Source organism: Cebus imitator, unplaced genomic scaffold, assembly GCF_001604975.1.
Source record: "Cebus imitator isolate Cc_AM_T3 unplaced genomic scaffold, Cebus_imitator-1.0 Scaffold565, whole genome shotgun sequence".
NCBI classification, from domain to species: domain Eukaryota; kingdom Metazoa; phylum Chordata; class Mammalia; order Primates; family Cebidae; genus Cebus; species Cebus imitator.
This window is the reverse complement of record NW_016107880.1, coordinates 69,508-90,432: the sequence shown is the minus strand read 5'-3', so window position 1 is coordinate 90,432 and position 20,925 is coordinate 69,508. Positions and strand designations below refer to the sequence as shown.

The window sequence follows — 20,925 nt, the reverse complement described above, 5'->3', positions numbered from 1 at the left end:
ACTACACTCCAACCTGGGCAACAAGAGTGAAACTCTATCTCAAAAAAAAAAAAAAAAAAAAAAAAAAGAAAAATAAAAGAAAAAAAGAAAAAGAAAGGAAAAACTGGTCTTATTCGTATCCATAGTTATAGTTTTTAGTGTCTTGATTCCTTTCTGTGGTTCTAGATTTCCAACTAGCATAATTTTCTTTCTCCTTGAAGGACTTTGAACCTTTCCTATAGGGCATGACTGCTGGTGATGAATACTTTCAGCTGCTGCTGCTTCTTTTTTTTTTTCTTTTTTTGAGATGGAATCCCACTCTGTCACCCAGGCTGGACTGCAGTGGTACAATCCTGGCTCACCGCAACCTCCACCTCTCAGGTTCAAGCAATTCTTGTACCTCAGCCTTCTGAGTAGCTGGGACTGCAGGCGCCCGCCACCACGCCTGAATAACTTTTGTATTTTTAGTAGAGACATGTTTCACCATGTTCGAACTCCTGACCTCACGCGATCCACCTGCCTCAGCCTACCGAAGTGTGGAGATGACAGTTGTGAGCCACCATGCCCGGCTTACTTTTAGCTTCTGTATATATATATTTTTAAAAGTCATTATTTTGTCTTCATTTTTAAAAAGAGATTTTTGCCACATACACCACTTTAGATTAATGGCTATGCCTTTTTTTTCAAGGAGGAATAAAGATATCCCAGTCTTGCGTAGGTTTCGTATCTCATGCATTGAACAGTACGTAGGTGAATATGCTACTGGAACCCGTGCTGCTCTCAGACCTCTCTCTGTGCAGTTCTCTCCTCCCCATATGCTGCCGTACAAACTCCAGCTGGCTTGTCCTCCTCACAGCCCCAGCAATGTCTCAGTGGGGAGACTGCTGACTCCCCGTGGGGACCACTCCCTGGAAGCTCGCTGCAGTCAGTCAAAGGCCTCATTTGTTTCTCCTGTCTCAGTGATCACTATTCTTCATTGTCTGATATCAAATGTCTGGAAAACAGTTGTTCCATATATTTTGCCAGGTTTTAGTTGTTTCAGATGATATAGTAAGTTCAGTCATTCTTACTCCATCTTTGCCACACACAGAAGTCATCCATGTGGGTTTTATTTGGCCTATGCACGAGTAGGGCAACCCCCAGTATTTAGCACTAGCCTCTGGCTTTGAAGGTCTTGGAGTGTACCAGAAAAATACTGGAGTCATGGGAACAAGAGTATTCTAGTTTAGAGATCCAGACTGAAAGTCACTTTACCTCTCTGTCTCTAAAATTTGAAAGTTGACTCCTATTAATATCAGTTATCTTTTTTTGGTGTAAGTTCTCTGATTCAACACCAGCAGTTTCCTTAACTTTAGGGAGGTGTTACTTGTAGGTGGAGACTCATAGTTGAAGTTTAGGACCACTGTTGGTCTGGATTTTGCCTTTCTGCTTGCCACCATCGTTCCCAGGTAGCTATGTGGCTGTCATCATCTCCACTCAGAAACAAGAGATAAATGTGGCTAAGGGTGTGGTCCAGGTTCTGGCTTCCCGCGTCCATTCCAACTCGGCTACCTGTCCTAAAGTGAGGTATTTCTGACATATTTTGTAGTAATTTATAAAGCAATCATCTCCCATCTTCACAACTGAAAGTGTTAAGAGGAGGCTGAGACTTTGCAATGACATATTTCTTGGTTCCTTACTGACAGTGTCAAATTGACAAGTGACACCTGTCATTTGTGGTTGTATGGAAAGAAGCTACTGGTCTCACAACCGTGTTCTGGAAGGAGAATTCCAGGATGTTATTTTTCTGGTGAATGTGTATTTAATATTTTCATCTGTGCGTTTACAAACTGTTTCTCAACTGTCCAGGAGCTTTCGAGATCATCCAAGTGGAATTCAGTGCTGCTAGAAGAACTCTTTTCCTTCAACATCCAGAAAATCAGAAGAGAAAACTTTTCCTAGAATAAAGGAATGGCAGGCCGGGTTCAGTGGCTCACACCTATAATCCCAGCACTTTGGGAGGCCGAGGCAGGTGGATTACCTGAGGTCAGGAGTTTGAGACCAGCCTGGCCAACATGATGAAACCCTGTCTCTACTAAAAATACAAAAAATTAGCTGCGCGTGGTAGCAGACGCCTGTAGTCCCAGCTACTTGGGAGGCTGAGGCAGAAGAATCTCTTGAACCCAGGAGGTGGAGGTTGTAGTGAGCCAAGATCGCGCCACTACACTCCAACCTGGGCAACAAGAGTGAAACTCTATCTCAAAAAAAAAAAAAAAAAAGAATAAAGGAATGGCAAACCACTTTGTGACCTCTTTTTCTGCCTCATCAACTCTCCACCCTTAACAATTTTTTGTTAAACAGGTGAAGTTGGCTCCCAGTGAGTGTCTAGAGCAAGCTTCGTGTATTCAGAGGTGTGTGTACCTAAAGGGAAAGTCAGGATCTTTTCACTTATGTCAGTGGGGTGGAAACTGGAGCAGATGGGTATTTTGATGATTTGCATAAAAGCTTCTGCTCTTTCTGACATTCTGTTGGTGGAGCGACCTCCTTCTCTCCTAGGTTACTTCTTATACATTGCACATAACATTTAGACCTCCAGTACATGCTTAATGTGAAAGAGTAAACATGCTGGCATTAAATACGCCTGTGAATGGCACCCACCATCTCAGTAGACCTGTGAATATACAGACTGAGTCAGAGGTGTTAAAGGAAAGCCTGGTAATATATTATGATATATATTACCATATTACCACTCATCTCTAGAAACAAATGCCTCGTGAATAGGACTCTTCCCTTTTTTTTTTCACCAGTATTGCCTCTGTTTCCATTTGCATTTCCAGAAGTGACCCAATTCCGAGTTTTCAAAATCTTCCTTGCTTCACACATCAAAGCTCACAGCCTTCCTAACGGGGTAGAACAAGCAAGCGGAAAGGTGGCATTGTTTTCTCTTTCAGCACAATGTCAGCTACTATAAAAGATCTCTTTTGATAGCAAGGGACTTACATATGTAAACATTTGGGCTTGTAGTGATTTGTGCCTTTTCAACTAAGCAGGATGTTAAAACATAAAGCCAAAAGGCAGCATCTTCTGACAGCCGGTTCAGGGACTACAGACTTCGAAAGGCCTTTGGCCATCAAAAAACATTCCTTCTTTGTCAATCCAGAAGCTTTGGGTCAATCCCCTCTTCTCAAAGTTTCCTTGGAGTACCTTATAGCCCAGTACTCACCCTTGAAATTGCACTTGACAAATAATCTCTTTTCTTTGCCAAGTTAACAATACCATGACCTCGCCAAATAGTTCCTTACTGTACACCTGAGTTTTAAAGGTGTGGCATTCATGCGTTTCAAATTTCAAAAGCCAGAAACTTGGCATAACTCCTGATAAGCCTCATAGCTTCCCTTTTTCTTTTCTTTTCTCTTTTCCTTTTCTTTACCTTCTTCTGTCTTTCTGCCATCCCACCCTCCTTTTCTTTCTCTCTCACTTTCTTCCTTTTTATGTATTTTTCAAGATAACTTAATTTGCAGAAAGAAAACCATCTGACTCACAAGCCTATGGCCTCTGTTTGACAAGATTCAATAAAACATAATTGATAGTGAGACCGCTCATGCTTTGTTAGTTACTTCGGGTCAGTAGTCAAGGAGTGACCTAATCCTTCAGTTGTGGAGATAAAGCAGTTCCTTCTAGGGCACATTCAATTCAAGAATGTTTTGTTGAGGCTCCAAATCAGGGTTCCTATAGTGACAGCCCATCAAAGATATTAGCACCTGCCCAGCTGGTGCTAAGAAGAGGCTGGCAGCACGCTAGGCCCTCTCAGAAGTTAGCAGAGGACAATACACCCACTTATTATTTTCCATTTCCTCCCTTTATTGTATTTGACAAACCCATCACAATTATTTGGGGTAAAGAAAAATTTTATATAGAAAGCCTGTCCTATTTTCCTTTGCTTTAAAGACATCTTCAAGCATGATGTATTTAAGCAAAGGAACGATGAACATAGAGGATTTGAAATAACCGATGGGTGTTTGTCTTGAGATAGTTTTAAAATCTGGTGATAGCGCTAACTGTATATAAATGGAGGGCAGGAGGGCTCCTCCCAGCTGAATTTTTGAACAAGGGATGCGTTACGCCTGCACTCTCCCATGCCCGATTCTAATTTGGAAGCTGATCCAAATTAGTAAACCTAAGTAAACCTCTTTTTAGGGAGCTTGAATTTATTTATTTTTTGAGACAGGATCTCACTCTCTTGCCCAGGCTAGAGTGCAGTGGTGCAATCTCGGCTCACTGCAGCCTCTGCCTCCTGGGTTCTTCAACCCATTCTTGTGCCTCAGCCTCCTGAGTAGCTGGGACTACAGGTGCCCACCACCATGTCAGGATATTTTTGTATTTTTAGTAGAGATGGGATTTTGCCATGTTGCCCAGGTTGGTCTTGAACTCTGGCCTCAAGTGATCTGCCAGCCTCGGCCTCCCAAAGTGCTGGGATTACAGGCATGAGCCACCGTGCCCAGCCAAGCTTGAATTCTTGATCTCAGTCTCCTCATGCCCATGCCTTCTTTTGGTCTTTTATTTTATGTAATGAGACATCTTGGGTTTTACATCAGTGAAAGGGTGCCATTTCACAAAATACCAAGATGGTTGCACTTTCCAGGAGTAGCATTTCAGATCCCACATATATTCAGCCTTGACAGAAGGCTTAGTTTTAAATGTCTAAAGGCATGTACAAAGAAAGAAAGAATAGCTGAATGCTAGCATTGCCCCCTTTGAAACCGGACTTAGCCTTGAAAAGCAGCCATTATATGAATGAGAGAGATAAAAACGTTAACTAGAGATCGGGAGATTCTATGAAGGAATGACTAAGTTAGTCTTCTAAAAATAGGTTGATGACTCTCAACAGTTGGGTGCCTTGTAGGTCTAAAGCATGGACGTCATAAAGATAGTGACTGTGTTTAGTTTTTATGCACAACTTCTTTGGTTTAACTGCCACTCTGTCAGACAGCGGGACAAGACTGGAACCTCTGCAGTTTACCCACCTGTGTTTTGATTTGTAACTTGCTGAACAGAAAAGTCGTAGGAAGTGGGGCAGGTAGAAACTCCTGTAGTTAGAAATATAAACTTGTTTCATAGAAGGAACATAAGGCAACAGCAGAAATGAATGCTAACGAGGGACTTTCTTCTGGCTGTTCAGAACAGACAGAGTATTGTGTTCCATACTGGTTGATCCAGTCTTTGCTTTCATGGTTTTCTGCTCCTTGGGCCAGAATATTGGCCGGCATTTTTCAGAAGTTGTAATTATTACACACTGTGCCTGCAGGGGCATGAAGAACCAAGGAAGCTTCAAGACTGAAAACTGTGGGTTAGGAACAGCAAACCACTGGGTTCAGCTTTTAGGTTTATATCATCAACCAGCAACTGATCAAAACATACAGAAGTTAATCTACAGACATCATTTTGTGTTCCTATCAAAACCGTAGAAAAACAATAACAACTTGACCGCACCGTTCACCCAGAAGGAGCTTTGCTCATGAAAGACATAAATCATTTTGTAGAGCAGAACATTCTTTGAAAGCTCTGAGTAGAAGAAAGCACTTGCTTAAGGAGCTTAATTGATAGGAACTGCTAAGTTTGGACAGGTCTGCAGGAGTTCAAAGGCACCGATTTTAATCCCAAGCCATTTTAATTTTACTTAACTTTTCTTTCTTTCTGAGTGACTACACTGCAAACTTCTATTAATCTAGTGCCAAATAATTTTTCTTAAGAAGGTGGATACTTTGCAAGTTCCAGAACCATGAGATGGCTGTCAGGAGTGCGGGTGGTACGGTTTTGTGTAGATAAAAACAGAGGCACAGGAAAGTAGGTCATTCTGTTTTATGTGTGGAACAGATTCTGGCTCTCGCAGTTTGCTCTGATTGAAAACAACAAGGGACTAGTACTTCTTTAAGTTGGAAATGTAATGCCTCTGGCAATACAGGATCTTGGAGAGCAGAGGCTAATGTTTTCATAGTTGGGATTTCATGTTAGTAGAACAGCCAAAATGTCAACTGTTTGCAAGGAGAGTCATCCAATTCACACATATGCAGCTGGAGAGAAAGCTTAGCTCCAGGAGATGACAGTTAACATTTTGGGGATGAACAGGAAGAATGCAAAAGTAGCCTCCTGCGGCCAAAAAATGAGTGGTTGTTGGAAGAACCAGTTTAGCAAAATTGTTCTTTCTTTCATTGCTAGCACAAGAGACTTGTAACATTGCATTCAGACTTTCGCAGTACGCGATTTTTTTTTTTTTTTTTTTGGCCCATTTGAGAGTTAAGAGCTTACAAAAGTGACTGGGTTGGATAACTTTTTTTTTTTTTTTTTTTTTGGCCCATTTGAGAGTTAAGAGCTTACAAAAGTGACTGGGTTGGATAACTTCGGCAGAACTGATTTCTTGAAAACAGCAAATGGGCCAACTGTGGCTAGTTTACCTTCATAAAATGGATGGCCGGAATCACAACACGTTTGGTCATTCTGTCCATCTCAATAACTGGCATAGATCAATACCTCAGCCACTTTGTTGCTTGACATTTATTCTCTAGAGAAAATATTGATTTATTGAGATGACTCTTCCTTTTTGTGACTCTTAGTCTTTCTACAGTCTTGCGAATAACCACTTGTCTGTATTGTTCTGGTCATTATTTTTTTATGGACTAGAATATTAGTTTTTATTGGCTTCAATAGCGTGGTCCAGGACAGTTTTTTAAAAACCCACATAGGTTGGGTGCAGTGGCTCACACCTGTAATCCCAGCACTTTGGGAGGCTGAGGTGGGTGGATCATGAGGTCAGGAGATTGAGACCATCTGGACAACATGGTGAAACCCCATCTCTGCTAGAACTATAAAAATTAGCTGGGCGTCGTGGTGCGCGCCTGTAGTCCCAGCTACTAGGGAGGCTGAGGCAGGGGAATCACTTGAACCAGGGAGGCGGAGGTTGCAGCGAGCCGAAATCGTGCCACTGTACTCCAGCCTGGGCAACAGAGCGAGACTCAGTCAAAAACAAACAAATAAACACATAATCTGGTGTATTTAGTGTTGTGTAGATATTGTTTAGTGCACTATCCTTTAAGGCTGCCATTACTGAGTATGAAACAGCTGGAAATCAACTGGCCAACAAACTATCTTAAAACAGCAGGAATCATGAGCTACTCAAGGAGAAGTACCACCTCACACATTCAAAGACACAGCAATCACAGCACACAGAGTCTGTTAAAAAAAAAAAAAAAAAAAAAAACAGAAAATAACATGTGGATGAGAATGTAGAGAAGTAGAAATCCTTGTGCACTGCTGGTGGGAATGCAAAATGGTGCAGCCACTATGGAAAATATTAGGATTATTCCTCAAAAAATTAAAAACAGAATTACTGTATGATTCAGTAATTCCACTTCTGGATATATATTCAAAATAATTGAAATCAGGGACTCAGAGAGATATCTATACACCTATGTTCATAGCAGCATCATTCACAATAGCCAAAAGGTGAGAGCAACTCAACTGGCTGCCAGTGGATGAATGGGTAAGCAAAATATGTGAATATATGCAATGGAATACTATTCAGCCTTAAAAAGGAAGGAAATTCTGGCACATGTTACAACATGGATGGAACTTTGAAGATGTTATGTGAAATTTAAAACACCAGTCGCAAAAGGACAAATACTACCTGATTCCACTGATCTGAGGTACCTAGAGAAGTCAGAATCATAGACACACAAAGTGGGATGATGGTTGCCTGGGGCTGCAGGGAGAGGAAATGGAGAGCTGGCGTTTCATGGATACACAGTTTCAGCTGGAAAAGATGAGAAAATTGACATGGATGGTGGCGATGGTTGCACGTACAATGTGAATATATTAAGTATTTAATGCCATCGAACTGTATATTTAATAATGGTTAATGCTTCAGCTGGTAAATATTATGTATATTTTATCATAACAAAAAAATAAACTATTAGGCCAGGAAGTCACCTTAAAAAAAAAGATATACAGGGCATGGTGCTATCCTCAGTGGACTTGTATTCCGTCTTTGTTTCCTGCCTTCTGCAGAGGCCAGCAAAACTCTTTTTGTGTATCTTGAAATCCAGCAAAGCTCTTTTTGTATATCTTGAACTCCTGACTTCAGGTGATCTACCTACCTCAGCCTCCCAAAGTGCTAGGATTACAGGCGTGAGCCACTGCGCCCGGCTCTTTTTGTATATCTTAAAGGACTTCAGTTCCACACCTTCCTTGCCCCTTGTCTGAGAAAGGATTCCTTGCTTCTCTCTTCTTCTCCCTATCCTCCCCTCTTCCATGTGTTCTCCCCTTCATTTCAGGGTTCAGGAGAGATATATAGGGTTGACACTGATCTCATGGACATCCATGTAAAATACTCAGACTTAATATGTGAACAAGGCATCATCACCTTGAGAGAACTGTGAAAAGAAAATTAAAGGCGCAGGAGAGGGCAGAAATAGAGAACGCTAATAGAGAACTGTAAGCTGATGTTTGCCCCCAAAGGCTCTGTACCTGTATGACTAAGAGAAAGCTAAACCCTTACCAGGCAAAAGAGTTTTAATTTTGGAGGAAATTATTGAAACCTCAGTTTGGACTGGGTGCAGTGGCTTACGCCTGGGAGGCCAAGGCAGGCAGATCACCTGAGTTCAGAAGTTCAAGACCAGCCTGGCCAACTTGCCAAAACTCCATCTCTACTAAAAATACAAAAATTAGGTGAGCATGGTGGTGCATGCCTGTAGTCCCAGCAACTCGGGAGGCTGAGGCAGGAGAATCGCTTGAACCTGGGAGGCGGAGGTTGCAGTGAGCTGAGATTGCGCCACTGTACTCCAGCCTGGGCAATAGAGCAAGACTCAAGAAAGAGAGAAGGAAGGAAGGGAGGAAGGGAGGGAGGAAGGGAGGAAGGGAGGGAGGGAGGGAGAGAAGGAAGGAAGGAAGAAGGAAGGAAGGAAGGAAGGAAGGAAGGAAGGAAGGAAGGAAGGAAGGGAGGAAAGGAGGGAGGGAGGGAGGGAAGGAAACTTCAGTTTGCTTTCAGGAAGTCTTAACTTTGTAAGAGATGTCCCTGGGAAAATGTCACTTTGTGAGATTCATGATAGTTTTGGTCCAGGTTAGGTTATGTTTTCTCCCCATTTTTTTTTTTTTTTTTTTTTTTTTTGAGGCAGAGTCTTGCTTTGTTGGCCAGGCTGGAGTGCAGTGGCACAATCTGGGCTCAGTACAACCTCAAGCAATTCTCCTGCCTCAGCCTCCCAAATAGCTGGGACTACAGGTGAGAGCCACCACACCCAGCTAATTTTTGTATTTTCAGTAGTGACGGGGTTTCACCACGTTGGCCAGGATGGTCTCGAACAACTAATCTTGTGATCCGCCCACAGTGGCCTTCTAAAGTGCTGGGATTACAGGCGTAAGCCACTGCGCCTGGCATTTTCTCACCATTTCTAAGCAAATAACCCAGACTAAGGCCAGCATTCTACTGGCTTTAATGGTTCAGCACTGTGTCCCCCCAGTAAAATTTCTCTTGATGCGATTTAATATTCCATATTAAACAAACATGAGATTTGTGTTCTTCACATTGAAGCTATGATAATCAGTACGTTTGCTTCAAGGGTCTACCCCCACCACCCCCACACACACAGTGAAGATTGAGACTCCTAAAGATCACATCTGCCAAGAAAAGTCGAATGTAGTTTTGCTTCAAAAGCTATCTTTGCTGGGTGTGGTGGCTCACACCTGTAATCCCAGCACTTTGGAAGGCCGAGGTGGGTGGATCACTTGAGGCCAGTAGTTCAAGACCAGCCTGGCCAACAAGGTGAAACCCCTTCTCTACTAAAAATACAAAAATTAGCCAGGCGTGGTGGCTTGCACCTGTAATCTCAGCTACTTAGGAGACTGAGGCGGAAGAATCGCTTGTACCCGGGAGGAGGAGGTTGCAGTGGGCTCAGACGGTGCCATTGCACTCCAGCGTGGGAAACATAGTGAAATTCTGTCTCCAAAAAAAAAAAGAAAAGAAAGAAAAAAGAAATTATCCTCAAACTAAATTTCTTTTCTCTGTTCTCCCAAGCTTCCGCAGGTTCACTCGGTCCAACAGCGTCACGACAGCAGTACAGGCCGACCTGGACTTCCATGATAATCTGGAAAATTCTCTGGAGTCTATAGAGGACAATTCGTGTCCCGGCCCGATGGTCAGACAGTTCTCCCGTGATGCCAGCACCTCCACAGTCAGCATTCAGGGCTCAGGAAACCATTACCATGCCTGTGCCGCCGATGATGACTTTGACACGGATTTTGATCCCTCTATTCTGCCTCCTCCGGACCCCTGGATTGACTCTATCACTGAAGACCCTCTGGAGGCCGTACAAAGGTCAGTGTGCCACCGGGACGGCCACTGGTTCCTGAAGCTCCTCCAGGCAGAGCGAGACCGCATGGAGGGGTGGTGCCAACAGATGGAGCGGGAAGAACGGGAAAACAACCTGCCGGAAGACAGTAAGTAAAGCCACGGCGCGCCACACCCATCCCCTGGGGTTGGGTTGCTTTGCGGGTGCAACCCTTGTTGTTTTCTTCTCTGCCAGCTTCACTTGTATAACCTTGACGTTCCACACCCCAAACCAGAACATGCAGGAGAGCTGGTTGATTCCAGCTTTGTCCAGAAGTCCTTGCGCAGCACAAAACCAAGACAACTCCTGGGTAGATGTAACACCATCCTTTGCCCTAGGCCCAGGACGTTCATTTTTTTTTTTTTTTCCTGAAAATACCAAGCTCCATGTGGAGCTGCTTTCATGTCTCTAACTTGGTCCCTTTTCTCCAAGATGATCCCAGAATGTTGCTGATCCTCAGGGTATTCAAAATAATTCAAATCAAAACGTCTCATGTGTCCATAAATATACACCTACGATATGCCCAGACAAATTCTTTTTAATTAAAAAAAGAAAATAGGCCGGGTGCGGTGGCTCACTCCTGTAATCCCAACACTTTGGGAGGCCAAGGCAGGTGGATCACGAGATCAGCAGATTGAGACCATCCTGGCCAACATGGTGAAAACCTGTCTCTACTAAAAATACAAAAAAAAAAAAAAATTAGCTGGGCATAGCGGTGCGCCCCTGGAGTCCCAGCTACTCGGGAGGCTGAGGCAGGAGAATTGCTTGAGCCGGGGAGGTGGAGATTGCAGTGAGCCGGGATGCTCCACTGCACTACAGCCAGGGTGACAGGGGGAGACTCCGTCCTCCCCAACCCCCACAAAAAAAGAAAAGAAAAGAATTCTAACTAGCCCAGTGCAGTGGTCCCCACCTGTAGTCCCAGCTATGTGAGAGACTGAGGTGGGAGGATCACTTGAGTCCAGGGATTCGAGGCTGGAATGATGCTATGACCATACCAGTGCACTCCAGCCTGGGTGACAGAGTAAGACCCCATCTCTAAAAATAAATATATAAATAATAGTAATTCTTTTCAAGGTCCTTAGATACAGGTACATTGGGGATTTATAATCTTCACACTTTTGTTATTTTCATTAACATACGGCATTAAAACAAGGCTTATCATGTATAGGCAGGTAGAAACCCCACCTATTTGTATTCTTAAGCCTGTCTGACATGCATTTTCTCTTAGGATTTACAGAGGCAAATCCTCTAGCTGCTAGAGTAATACATTTTATAATTTTATTACAATTGAATGGGCTAAAGTGAAATAAATGATGAATAAATAAAATAAATAATGGACACCATTTTTGCACACTAATTTTTTTTTCTTTTTGAGACAAGATCTCACTCCTCACCCAAGTTGGAGTGCAGTGGTGCAATCATGGCTCACCCCAGCCTCAGCCTTCCAAGTAGCTGGTACTACAGGCATGCACCCCATGTGCAGCTGATTTTTGTATTTTTGGTAGAGATGGGGGTTTGCCATGTTGCCCAGGCTGGTCTCGACTACTAAATTGAAGCAATCTGCCCACCTTGGCCTCCCAAAGTGCTAGGATTACAGACATGAGCCACCATGCCTGGCCTGCACACTATTATTGTCAAACCTGATCTTTTAACATTTGAAAAAGAAAAATTAACAATTGAAAAAGAAAAATTATCAAATTACCTCAATTCTGAGGCATGTTTTACATGTTTTCAACAGTTCTGAAATTAGAATATAGCTTAAAGTCAGTGTGTATTGTAACGTTTTATGTTTATTTTCCTCTGAAACATTATTAATTATGAATTAATTATTCATTCCTCAGAAACATCATTACTAATGTGGATCCCCCAACTGATGATATTTTTTGAAACAAAGAAATTTGGTGGTAGGCATTAATGTCTGCTTCATGTCTGTGTGTGAAGCATCTAGAAGAATATCGTCATGAAGTAACTTTTTAGATTTGTTTTTAAAATTACAGTTTCAGGCTGGGCACAGTGGCTCACGCCTATAATCCCAGCACTTGGGGAGGTGGGCAGGTCACTTGAGGTCAGGAGTTCCAGACCAGCATGGTGAAATCCTGCCTTTACTAAAAATACAAAGATTAACTGGGGGTGGTGGCGCGTGCCTGTAATCCCAGCTACTCAGGAGGCTGAGGCAGGAGAATTGCCTGAACCCAGGAGGCGGAGGTTGCGGTAAGCCGAGATCGCGCCATTGCACTCCAGCCTGGGTAACAAGAGCGAAACTCCGTCTCAAAAAAAAAAAAAAAAAAAATTAGCCAGGCATGTTGGTGCGCCCCTGTAGTCCCAGCTACTTGGGAGGCTGAGGCAGAGAATCATTTGAACCCAGGAGGTGGAGGTTGCAGTGAGCCAAGATCGCAACCACTGCACTCCAGCCTGGGTGACAGAGTGAGACTCTGACTCAAAAAAAGGTAAAATATAATCAGATAACAAAAACAACAATAATTTCTTAATTAGATCTAACATCTACTATAAATCGTGTTAAGTAAATTTACTAAATTCACTAAACTAGTGGTGTCAAAGAGCAGTGAGTTTTTCCCCAGGGAAATCATTGTTTAATGAAATGTAGTCTGGAAAATAACAGTTGTCATCAGGTTGGGGAATGTCCTCACTGTGGCCACTCTGTCACTCATAGCTCCAACCCCCTCCTCCCGCGTGACCCCTGTCAAATGACTGACTAGCTTACCGCTTGCCTTTATGAGCAAGTTAGGAAATTCATTAATGGGTTTCCTTTGCTTTTTCATATTATGAGTGCAAACAACTTGGCAGTGGAAAAGCAAATCTCCTTGACATTTGCCCCTAACTGTTAGTGCCACTGCAGACTCAACTGAGTGTTGATCCCCAAGCACAATTAGGTCTTTGCCCTGGTGACAGGTAAACAAGGCACCTCTCTGCAGTGGTCGGTGAGGAGCACAGGTAGGTTTCAGTAAGAAAGTCTTAGTTGGATCATCTTATTCACTTTTCTCCTTGTGGACATAAAGTTTATCAGATTTTCCTCAGAAAAATGCCGGCAACTGAGGAACAATGACATCCGGCGCCACTGCTGAATGGCACAAACTGTCTTTCAGATTTCAGTTCTCAAATTTGGGACTCCTTCTAGCTTCCCGATTGCTGTTCTGTTCTCTCCCTCTCTTTCTTTCTTTCTTTCCTCCTTCTACCTTCCTCATGATGTTCATTCTTTCTTTCTTTCTTCTCTTTTTTCTCTTTCTCTCTTTCTTTTCTTTCTTCTGTTTTTTTTTTTTTTTTTTTTTTTTTTTTTTTTTTTTTTTTTTTTTTTTTTTTTCCTTTCTTTTGGCAGAGTTTTGCTCTGTCACCCAGGCTGGAGTGCAGTGATGGGATCATGGCTCACTGTGGCCTGGACCTCCTGGGCCCAAGTGGTCCTCCCACCTCAGCCTCCGGAGTAGCTGTGACTACAGGGGTGCACCACCATGCCTGGTTAATTTTCAAAAAATTATGGAGACAGATTCTTGCTATGTTGCCCAGGCTGGTCTCAAACTCCTGGCATCCAGCAATCCTCCCACTTCAGCCTCCCAAAATGCCAGAATTACAGACGTGGGGTACTCACCCGGCCCCTGGCTGGCTTTCAGCAGGACTCTGGGAAACTACTTATCTGATGTTTTCTTTTAATTGGCCTTCCAATTTGAGACTTGATCTACCTCTCTCAACCCAACTCTATAACGATGTGTGAGGACAGTCATTGTATAAACATTTAGGGAAAAACTAAAGGAACTAGAAAAACAAGTCAATTGTATTCTAATACAATAACATATATTTGAAAGGTGAAAGTCTTCTCAGAAAACCAGCTTCTCATCCTATGTTCAGGATGAAAGAGAAACGTATTTGTATTTTGAAATGTACACTGCTGGCAAAGTGTCAAGATAATGAACACGAGGGAACTGCCCAGCCATCTGTTGTTCCAGGCCTAATTTGTTGTTCAGGCTGAATTGGGTTTCTCCCTGGTGCTCCCGTAATGCCCTGTGCGTTTGTCCTTCAGTTACTTCCCACATTATTTTATAATAATGTGTGTGTATCTTTCTCCTCCACTAAAAAGTAAGCTTTATGAAAACAGAAATTACTCTTGTCTTATTCCTCTTTTTTTGAGACGGAGTCTCACTCTGTCGCCAGGCTGGAGTGCAGTGGTGCGATCTTGGCTCACTGCAACCTCTGCCTCCCGGGTTCAAGCAATTCTTCTGCCTCAGCCTCCTGCGTAGCTGGGAGTACAGGCACATGCCGCTGCGCCCAGCTAATTTTTGTATTTTTAGTAGAGATGGGGTTTCACCGAGTTGGCCAGGATGGTCTCAATCTCTTGACCTCATGATCCGCCTACCTCGGCCTCCCAAAGTGCTGGGATTACAGGTGTGAGACACCGTGCCCGGCCATCTTATCATCTTTATATCACCAAGACTTCTGATGCATAACAGGAGATCAGTAAAGATGTATTTGAGTCCTTGAAATGTTTTGGAAATTCTGTTTTATAAAAGTATTTTACTTTTTTTTTTTTTTTTTTGAGACGGAGTTTCGCTCTTGTTACCCAGGCTGGAGTGCAATGGCGCGATCTCGGCTCACCGCAACCTCCGCCTCCTGGGTTCAGGCAATTCTCCTGCCTCAGCTTCCTGAGTAGCTGGGAGTACAGGCACGCACCACCATGCCCAGCTAATGTTTTGTATTTTCAGTAGAGACGGGGTTTCACCATGTTGACCAGGATGGTCTCGATCTCTTGACCTCGTGATCCACCCTCCTCGGCCTCCCAAAGTGCTGGGATTACAGGCGTGAGCCACTGCGCCCGGCAAAAGTATTTTACTTAGCAAAACCTTGCTTCCTAATTAGCAGAAAAATAGTAAGTAATATCCTAGTTCTTTCAGTCTGCTATGACAAAATGCCCTAGACTGGGTAATTTATAAACCATAGGAATTTATGGCTCACAGTTCTTGGGGCTGGGAAGTCCAAGATCAAGGCACTGGCAGGTTCTGTGTCTGCCAAGAGCTGCTCTCTGTTTCAAAGATGGCACCTTCTTGCTGCGGCCTCACAGGGTGGAGGGAACAGACAAGCTCCCTGGACCTCCTTGGTAAGCGTAGTAATCCTATTTGTAAGGACTCTGCCCCTGTGACCTACGAACCTCCTACAGTCCCCCTCTCTTACTGTTATACTTTGGTGATTAGGTTTCAACATATGAATTTCAGAGGAACACAGACTGCGCCCAGCTAATTTTTGTATTTTTAGTAGAGATGGGGCTTCACCATGTTGGCCAGGATGGTCTCGATCTCCTGACCTCACAATCCACCCGCCTCGGCCTCCCAAAGTGCTGGGATTACAGGCATGAGCCACTGCACCCAGCCATCCTGTCCCTTTCTTAAGACAAAATTCCATGCCACAAACACTTGAAGCCTTTTTCTATTTTTTCATGCTTTGAGAGATACGAAATAGGAGCTTCAAACTGCTAGGATTCCAAAATTCTGGTGAGCGCAGTGGCAAACTCTGCGCCCAGGACAGGGTCACCAATTTCAAATGAGTCTATCCAGATCAGGGAGGATCGGACCATAAAGCAGCAGTTACCCTCCCCAGCAAAAAGGGAGATCATCAGCGCATGAAAGAATATTCATCTTGTCCTCACAATACCCCTGACGATGGGCTAGAGACTTTGACAGGTGCTGTTTTACTTGCCCTCACAACAGCTCTCTGGCAGTATTTTGTCCAAGGTCACAGAAAACAGAAGTGTCTGATAGAATAGATACACATGAATAACATTTGACAAGATAATGATACTTTGTGTTGCCTGGCACTGTCCTCCTTCAAGCCCTCCGCACAGATCTGCCCCTGACTCCTTGGCAACCACCGCTCTCTTCTGATAACTGAGCCTAGAGCCGCAGAGGACCTTTGTTTCACTAAATCTCTGACTTAACCTTTTCTTTTTTTATGAGAGGGGTGGTAAGGAAGAGAGGCCAACCCCACTTGGCAGGCAAAGCCGCATTCTAAATAACTAGCTTTTGTCTGTTTGTTGTAATTCTGTGCACACCTGAAAGATCGCTCTGATAAATGGGTCAAGTACAGATACCTCTATCCCTTGGCCAAGCTGCTTTATGTGTTGTTTTGGACCTGCAGGAGGAGGGCATCTCCTCAGGGTGCCTGACAAACGTGATCCCATCACAAAGATCTTCCCAGGAGATCTGGTCTTGAAGTCATCATGGAAAGAGAAATAAGATAGCATGAAAAAACAGAAGATTCTAATCACAGAATTTATTTTGTGAGGTACCAGAATTATCCCAATTTTTAAGTATTTTTAAATGGTGCATGTATTGATGCCTCTGAAGGGTAACCTTAAATGTGGTTAAAATGGCAAATCTTATGTCTATTTTATCACAATTTAAAAACACCCCCACCAGTCATGGTGGCTCCTGCCTATAATCCCAGAACTGTGGGAGGCCATGTCATGAGGATCGCTTGAGCCCTGGAGTTTGAGACTGGCCTGGGCAACAGAGATCCTATCTCTACAAAAATATCTTTGTTTTTAATTAGCCAGGCTTGGTGGCATGCACCTATGGTTCCAGCTACTCATGAGGCTGAGGTGAGAGCACTGCTTGAGCCCAGGAGGTCAAGGCTACAGTGAGCTGTGATCGTGCCACTGCACTCCTGCCTGGGAGACAAGAGGGAGACTGTCTCACACACACAAAAATAAATAAATAAATAACTTTAAAAATAAAAATAAATTAAAAAACAAAAACCCAGAAATAGACAGCAGCAGCTAAAAACAAGCAGAACAATCGTGTTCATGTTCATATTCATGTAAGAATGTATTTCGTCAAATGACTCCCTGAATTCAAAATACAGTGCATCCATGGCAAAAAAAAAAAAAAAAAAAAGTTTGGAAAATAACCTATTTTCTCAATGGGAATTTGAGGTTCAGATTTTGCATGCAGGGTAATTGTATTCATCTTTCTCTATTAGAGAGTTGAAGAAGAAAGTCCATCTAATTTTAAATAGTTATTAATGATTTTGCTGATGTCATTATGCTAATCGTGACAGCTGCTTTGGGCCTCACAGGGCTGGAAAACACTTTCCTAGTTTACCTGAAACTGACTAAATGTGGGTAACAAAAGACAGACTGAAAACAAGGATTTAGAGTAACCCAGGAGCCTCAAGCGAACTTTTGAACAGTGTAATTATACATTCTTTGGGCGTGTGGAGTTACTTTTTTCCCCTGATAAAAGCAAAGCAGAGCAAAGACTTTAATTCTTGTTTTAAAGCTTCAACCCTAGCCGTCGATAGTACTTTTTTTGGCATGATAATAAAATAATGAAACTGCAGTGAGTGAGGTTTCCTCCAAGCCAAGACAGCTGACAGAATGCTTGTTCCCGCAGCACTTGAAGTAAAATGATAGGCGCCCTTCTCAGACAATGAAGCCCTTGTGTGAAACAGCTGTCTCAGGGAGATGGCTCAGTGCTCTTTGACAGTGGCTTGTATGTTACATAGATACGTCTGGTATTATCTAACCAGGGATGAAACGACCAGATGGAGCTGAATGCCTCCAACTAGCAATGCAGTCTACCACCGTGGGGAAAGAACATAGGCTCAGGTTTCAATGGCCCTAAGATGAAATGCCGGTGATTGCACACCAAAATCTGTCTTTGCCTTCTGAATTGTAGACAACTAATATGTGGAATTTTCAGGCTTTATCTGAAACGAACTGATAAACCTAGGGCATGTGCTGGAGGCAGATTAATTCTTTCTCTTTAATTTTGCCTGGTAATAGCATCCCAGCTAGTGAAACTTGGCCTTCAGTTCCCCAGAAGGCTTGGGAGTCTTGGCAGCAAATGAGGCGCTGGTAATGACACCTGAAATGGGGTTTGCCTGGTTTCAGGTTTGGTTACGGAAGCTGTGCACAGTCATTATCGTGATAGTCTATCGGGGCCATCACCAGGTTTATCTGCCCGGGATTGCCTCTGCTGTGTCTCTGCAGCCTGTGAAACAGTGGGTGGCAGACAAAGCCTCATCTGTGAGTTCTGCAATTCATCTGCCTCCAGCCTGTGTGTGTTTCTAAGCGGGGAGCAGTGGCTGCATCCTAGCCTACCTCCCTTCTGTTTCATTTTCATCTTACTCTTGCAGTGAACCCTCCAAAGGTCCCTCCCACTCCACCACACACGCAGACACACACATTTGCATGCCTCTTTTTTTGTAAGCTCCAGACAACCTGAAATTAGTGACCACAGAGGAAGTGGCAGTAATGAAAAGGAAATCGACTATAATGTGCCATATGTTTAACCTTGAGAACACGACATTCATGCCACTTTGCACAGCGCTAGTGCTGGAAGGTTATTAGAGACCATCCTTCTGTGGATATGCTTCTTGGAGGTGGTGTCTCCCAGCTCCGGAGGGCACTAGGCATGAAGAGGTGAAGTGACATTGTTAATCGGGGGAGAACTGAGCCTGGAAACAGATCTGTTCCTAGACCAGTGGTGTTCCTATCATTCCAGAGATGGCAGAGAGAGGGACTGGCTCCCGGAGCAAGATCTCCTATCATTTTCTCCAATAACTATTTCTGTGAAATAGAAATGCAGTGGACTGGCTGGGCGCAGTGGCTCATGCCTGTAATCCCAGCGCTTTGGGAGGCCTAGGCAGGCAGATCATGAGATCATGAATTCGAGACCAGCCTGGCCAACATGGTGAAACTCCGTCTCTACTAAAAACATAAAAATTAGCAGTGCGTTGTGGCACATGCCTGTAATCCCAGCTACTTGGGAGGCTGAGACAGGAGAATTGCCTGAACCCGGGAGGTGGAGGCTGCAGTGAGTGGAGGTTGCACCACTGCACTCCAGCCTGGGTGACAAGAGTGAGACTCCATCTCGAAAAATAAATAAATTAATTAATTAAATAAATACAATGGATTTCAAATGTAATCTACAGGTTTTTTTTGTTCATTTAGATTATCTAGGGAAACATAAACTCATTTCATTTCATCCAACTTTCAAAGGCTCAGACTGTCTTTATCTACGTGATGTATATGATGTTACCGTTTCATAGCTGATATAAGTCAAAATATGGATCCAGAGAATGACCATCTTCTATGAGTAAGACTCTTGGAGGGGTGGAGGGGTTGGGATTGGGAAAAAAAAATTTTAATTAGCTGAGTTTTTTAAAAGCTTGCTCTTTAAAAACAATTTTTTTTTTTCCCAAGAACACTATGGAAACTCTGGTGTTAGTCTATGGGAAAACTTCTACTAGAGAATCCATTCTTTATTCATTAGCCAAGTTTCAGCTAAAAACAAAACAAAACAAAAAAAGCACTGTTGTGCAATGCAGAACAGCAACTGCCAGTCAGGAATGAAACAGATCCACGTTTTCTATGGAGACGTTTTGTTGACAGCAGCTCTGGATCACAAGTGTGTCTAAGAAACAGCTGCTGGGCAGTAGGCTGGGGAAATTTTTGCCACAAGGACACACTTGTAAATGAGAATGTCTCCACATGGATAATCCCAATGCCATGAAATCACACAGACTCAGACTGACAAATCCACGATTGTTGTTTATTTATTTGTTTATTTATTGAGACAGGATCTCACAATGTTGCCCAGGCTGGTCTCAAACTCCTAGGTTCAAGCAATCTACCTGCCTCAGCTGCTCAAAGTGCTGGGATTACAGGCAAGAGCCACTGTGCCTACCTGACTTTATTTTTTTGAAATAAATCTTGTGTATATTTGAGGCTTACATGATACTATAGGATACATATAGATAGTAAGTTGGTTACGATTGTGAAGCAAATTAGCATACCTGTCATCTCACATAGTTACCATTTTTGTGAAAGAGCAGCTAAAACCTGCTTATTCCACAAGATACCCTATACAAGATAATTTTTTTTTTCTGTAGGAAAGTAAGAATACTTTAGAAAGTGAATAAACACATTACTTGGAAAAATAGTGTTGTTGCACCAATTGATATTCAGGCATTGCAACCTATTCACTAGATGACAGCAATGCTATTTTATGAGCTATGTCTAGGAATCTAGGCAGGGTTCCACAGCAGAAAGCATACTGGACCAGGAGTTTGAATGTGTAAGTATTAGTCTCAATCCTTCTAGTAACTGCCTTGGTCAAGTAATGAATTCTCTGGGCATTGTTAACATTATGAAGGGGTTGAGGTAAACGTCTAACTTATGGCTTTCAGGAGTTTGACCTTGATGTACATAAAAGGTGTCCTACTTGGAGTTCACTGAGCTTCCAGAATTGTAGGTTGCTATTTTTTAAATCAAGTTTGGAATTTTTTTTTGTTTTAATTTTATTTTATTTATTTATTTTTTTCCCCATTTATTTATTTGATTGCATTTTAGGTTTTGGGGTACATGTGAAGAACATGCAAAATTGTTGCCTAGGTGCACATGTGGCAGTGTGATTTGCTGCTTTCCTCCCCATCACCTACATCTGGCATTTCTCCCCTTGCCCTCTCTCCCCAGCTCCCCACCCCCCACCGTCCCTCCCCTATTTCCCCCCAACTGACCCCAGTGTGTAGTGCTCCCCTCCCTGTGTCCATGTGTTCTCATTGTTCAACACCCGCCTATGAGTGAGAA

General features: G+C 43.1%; 1 protein-coding gene across 14 annotated transcripts in view; it reads left to right on the top strand.

Annotated features, from left to right (window-relative positions):
* The window catches only part of DLGAP1 (DLG associated protein 1), a 980,899-nt gene that overhangs the window by 929,998 nt on the left and 29,976 nt on the right, over nucleotides 1-20,925 (top strand). For all 14 annotated transcript variants that reach the window (XM_037734016.1, XM_037734015.1, XM_037734014.1 and 11 more), the window contains one exon: nucleotides 10,022-10,443. In XM_037734016.1, the coding sequence (XP_037589944.1) occupies nucleotides 10,022-10,443 (422 nt within the window). The remainder of the gene's footprint in view (nucleotides 1-10,021; nucleotides 10,444-20,925) is intronic.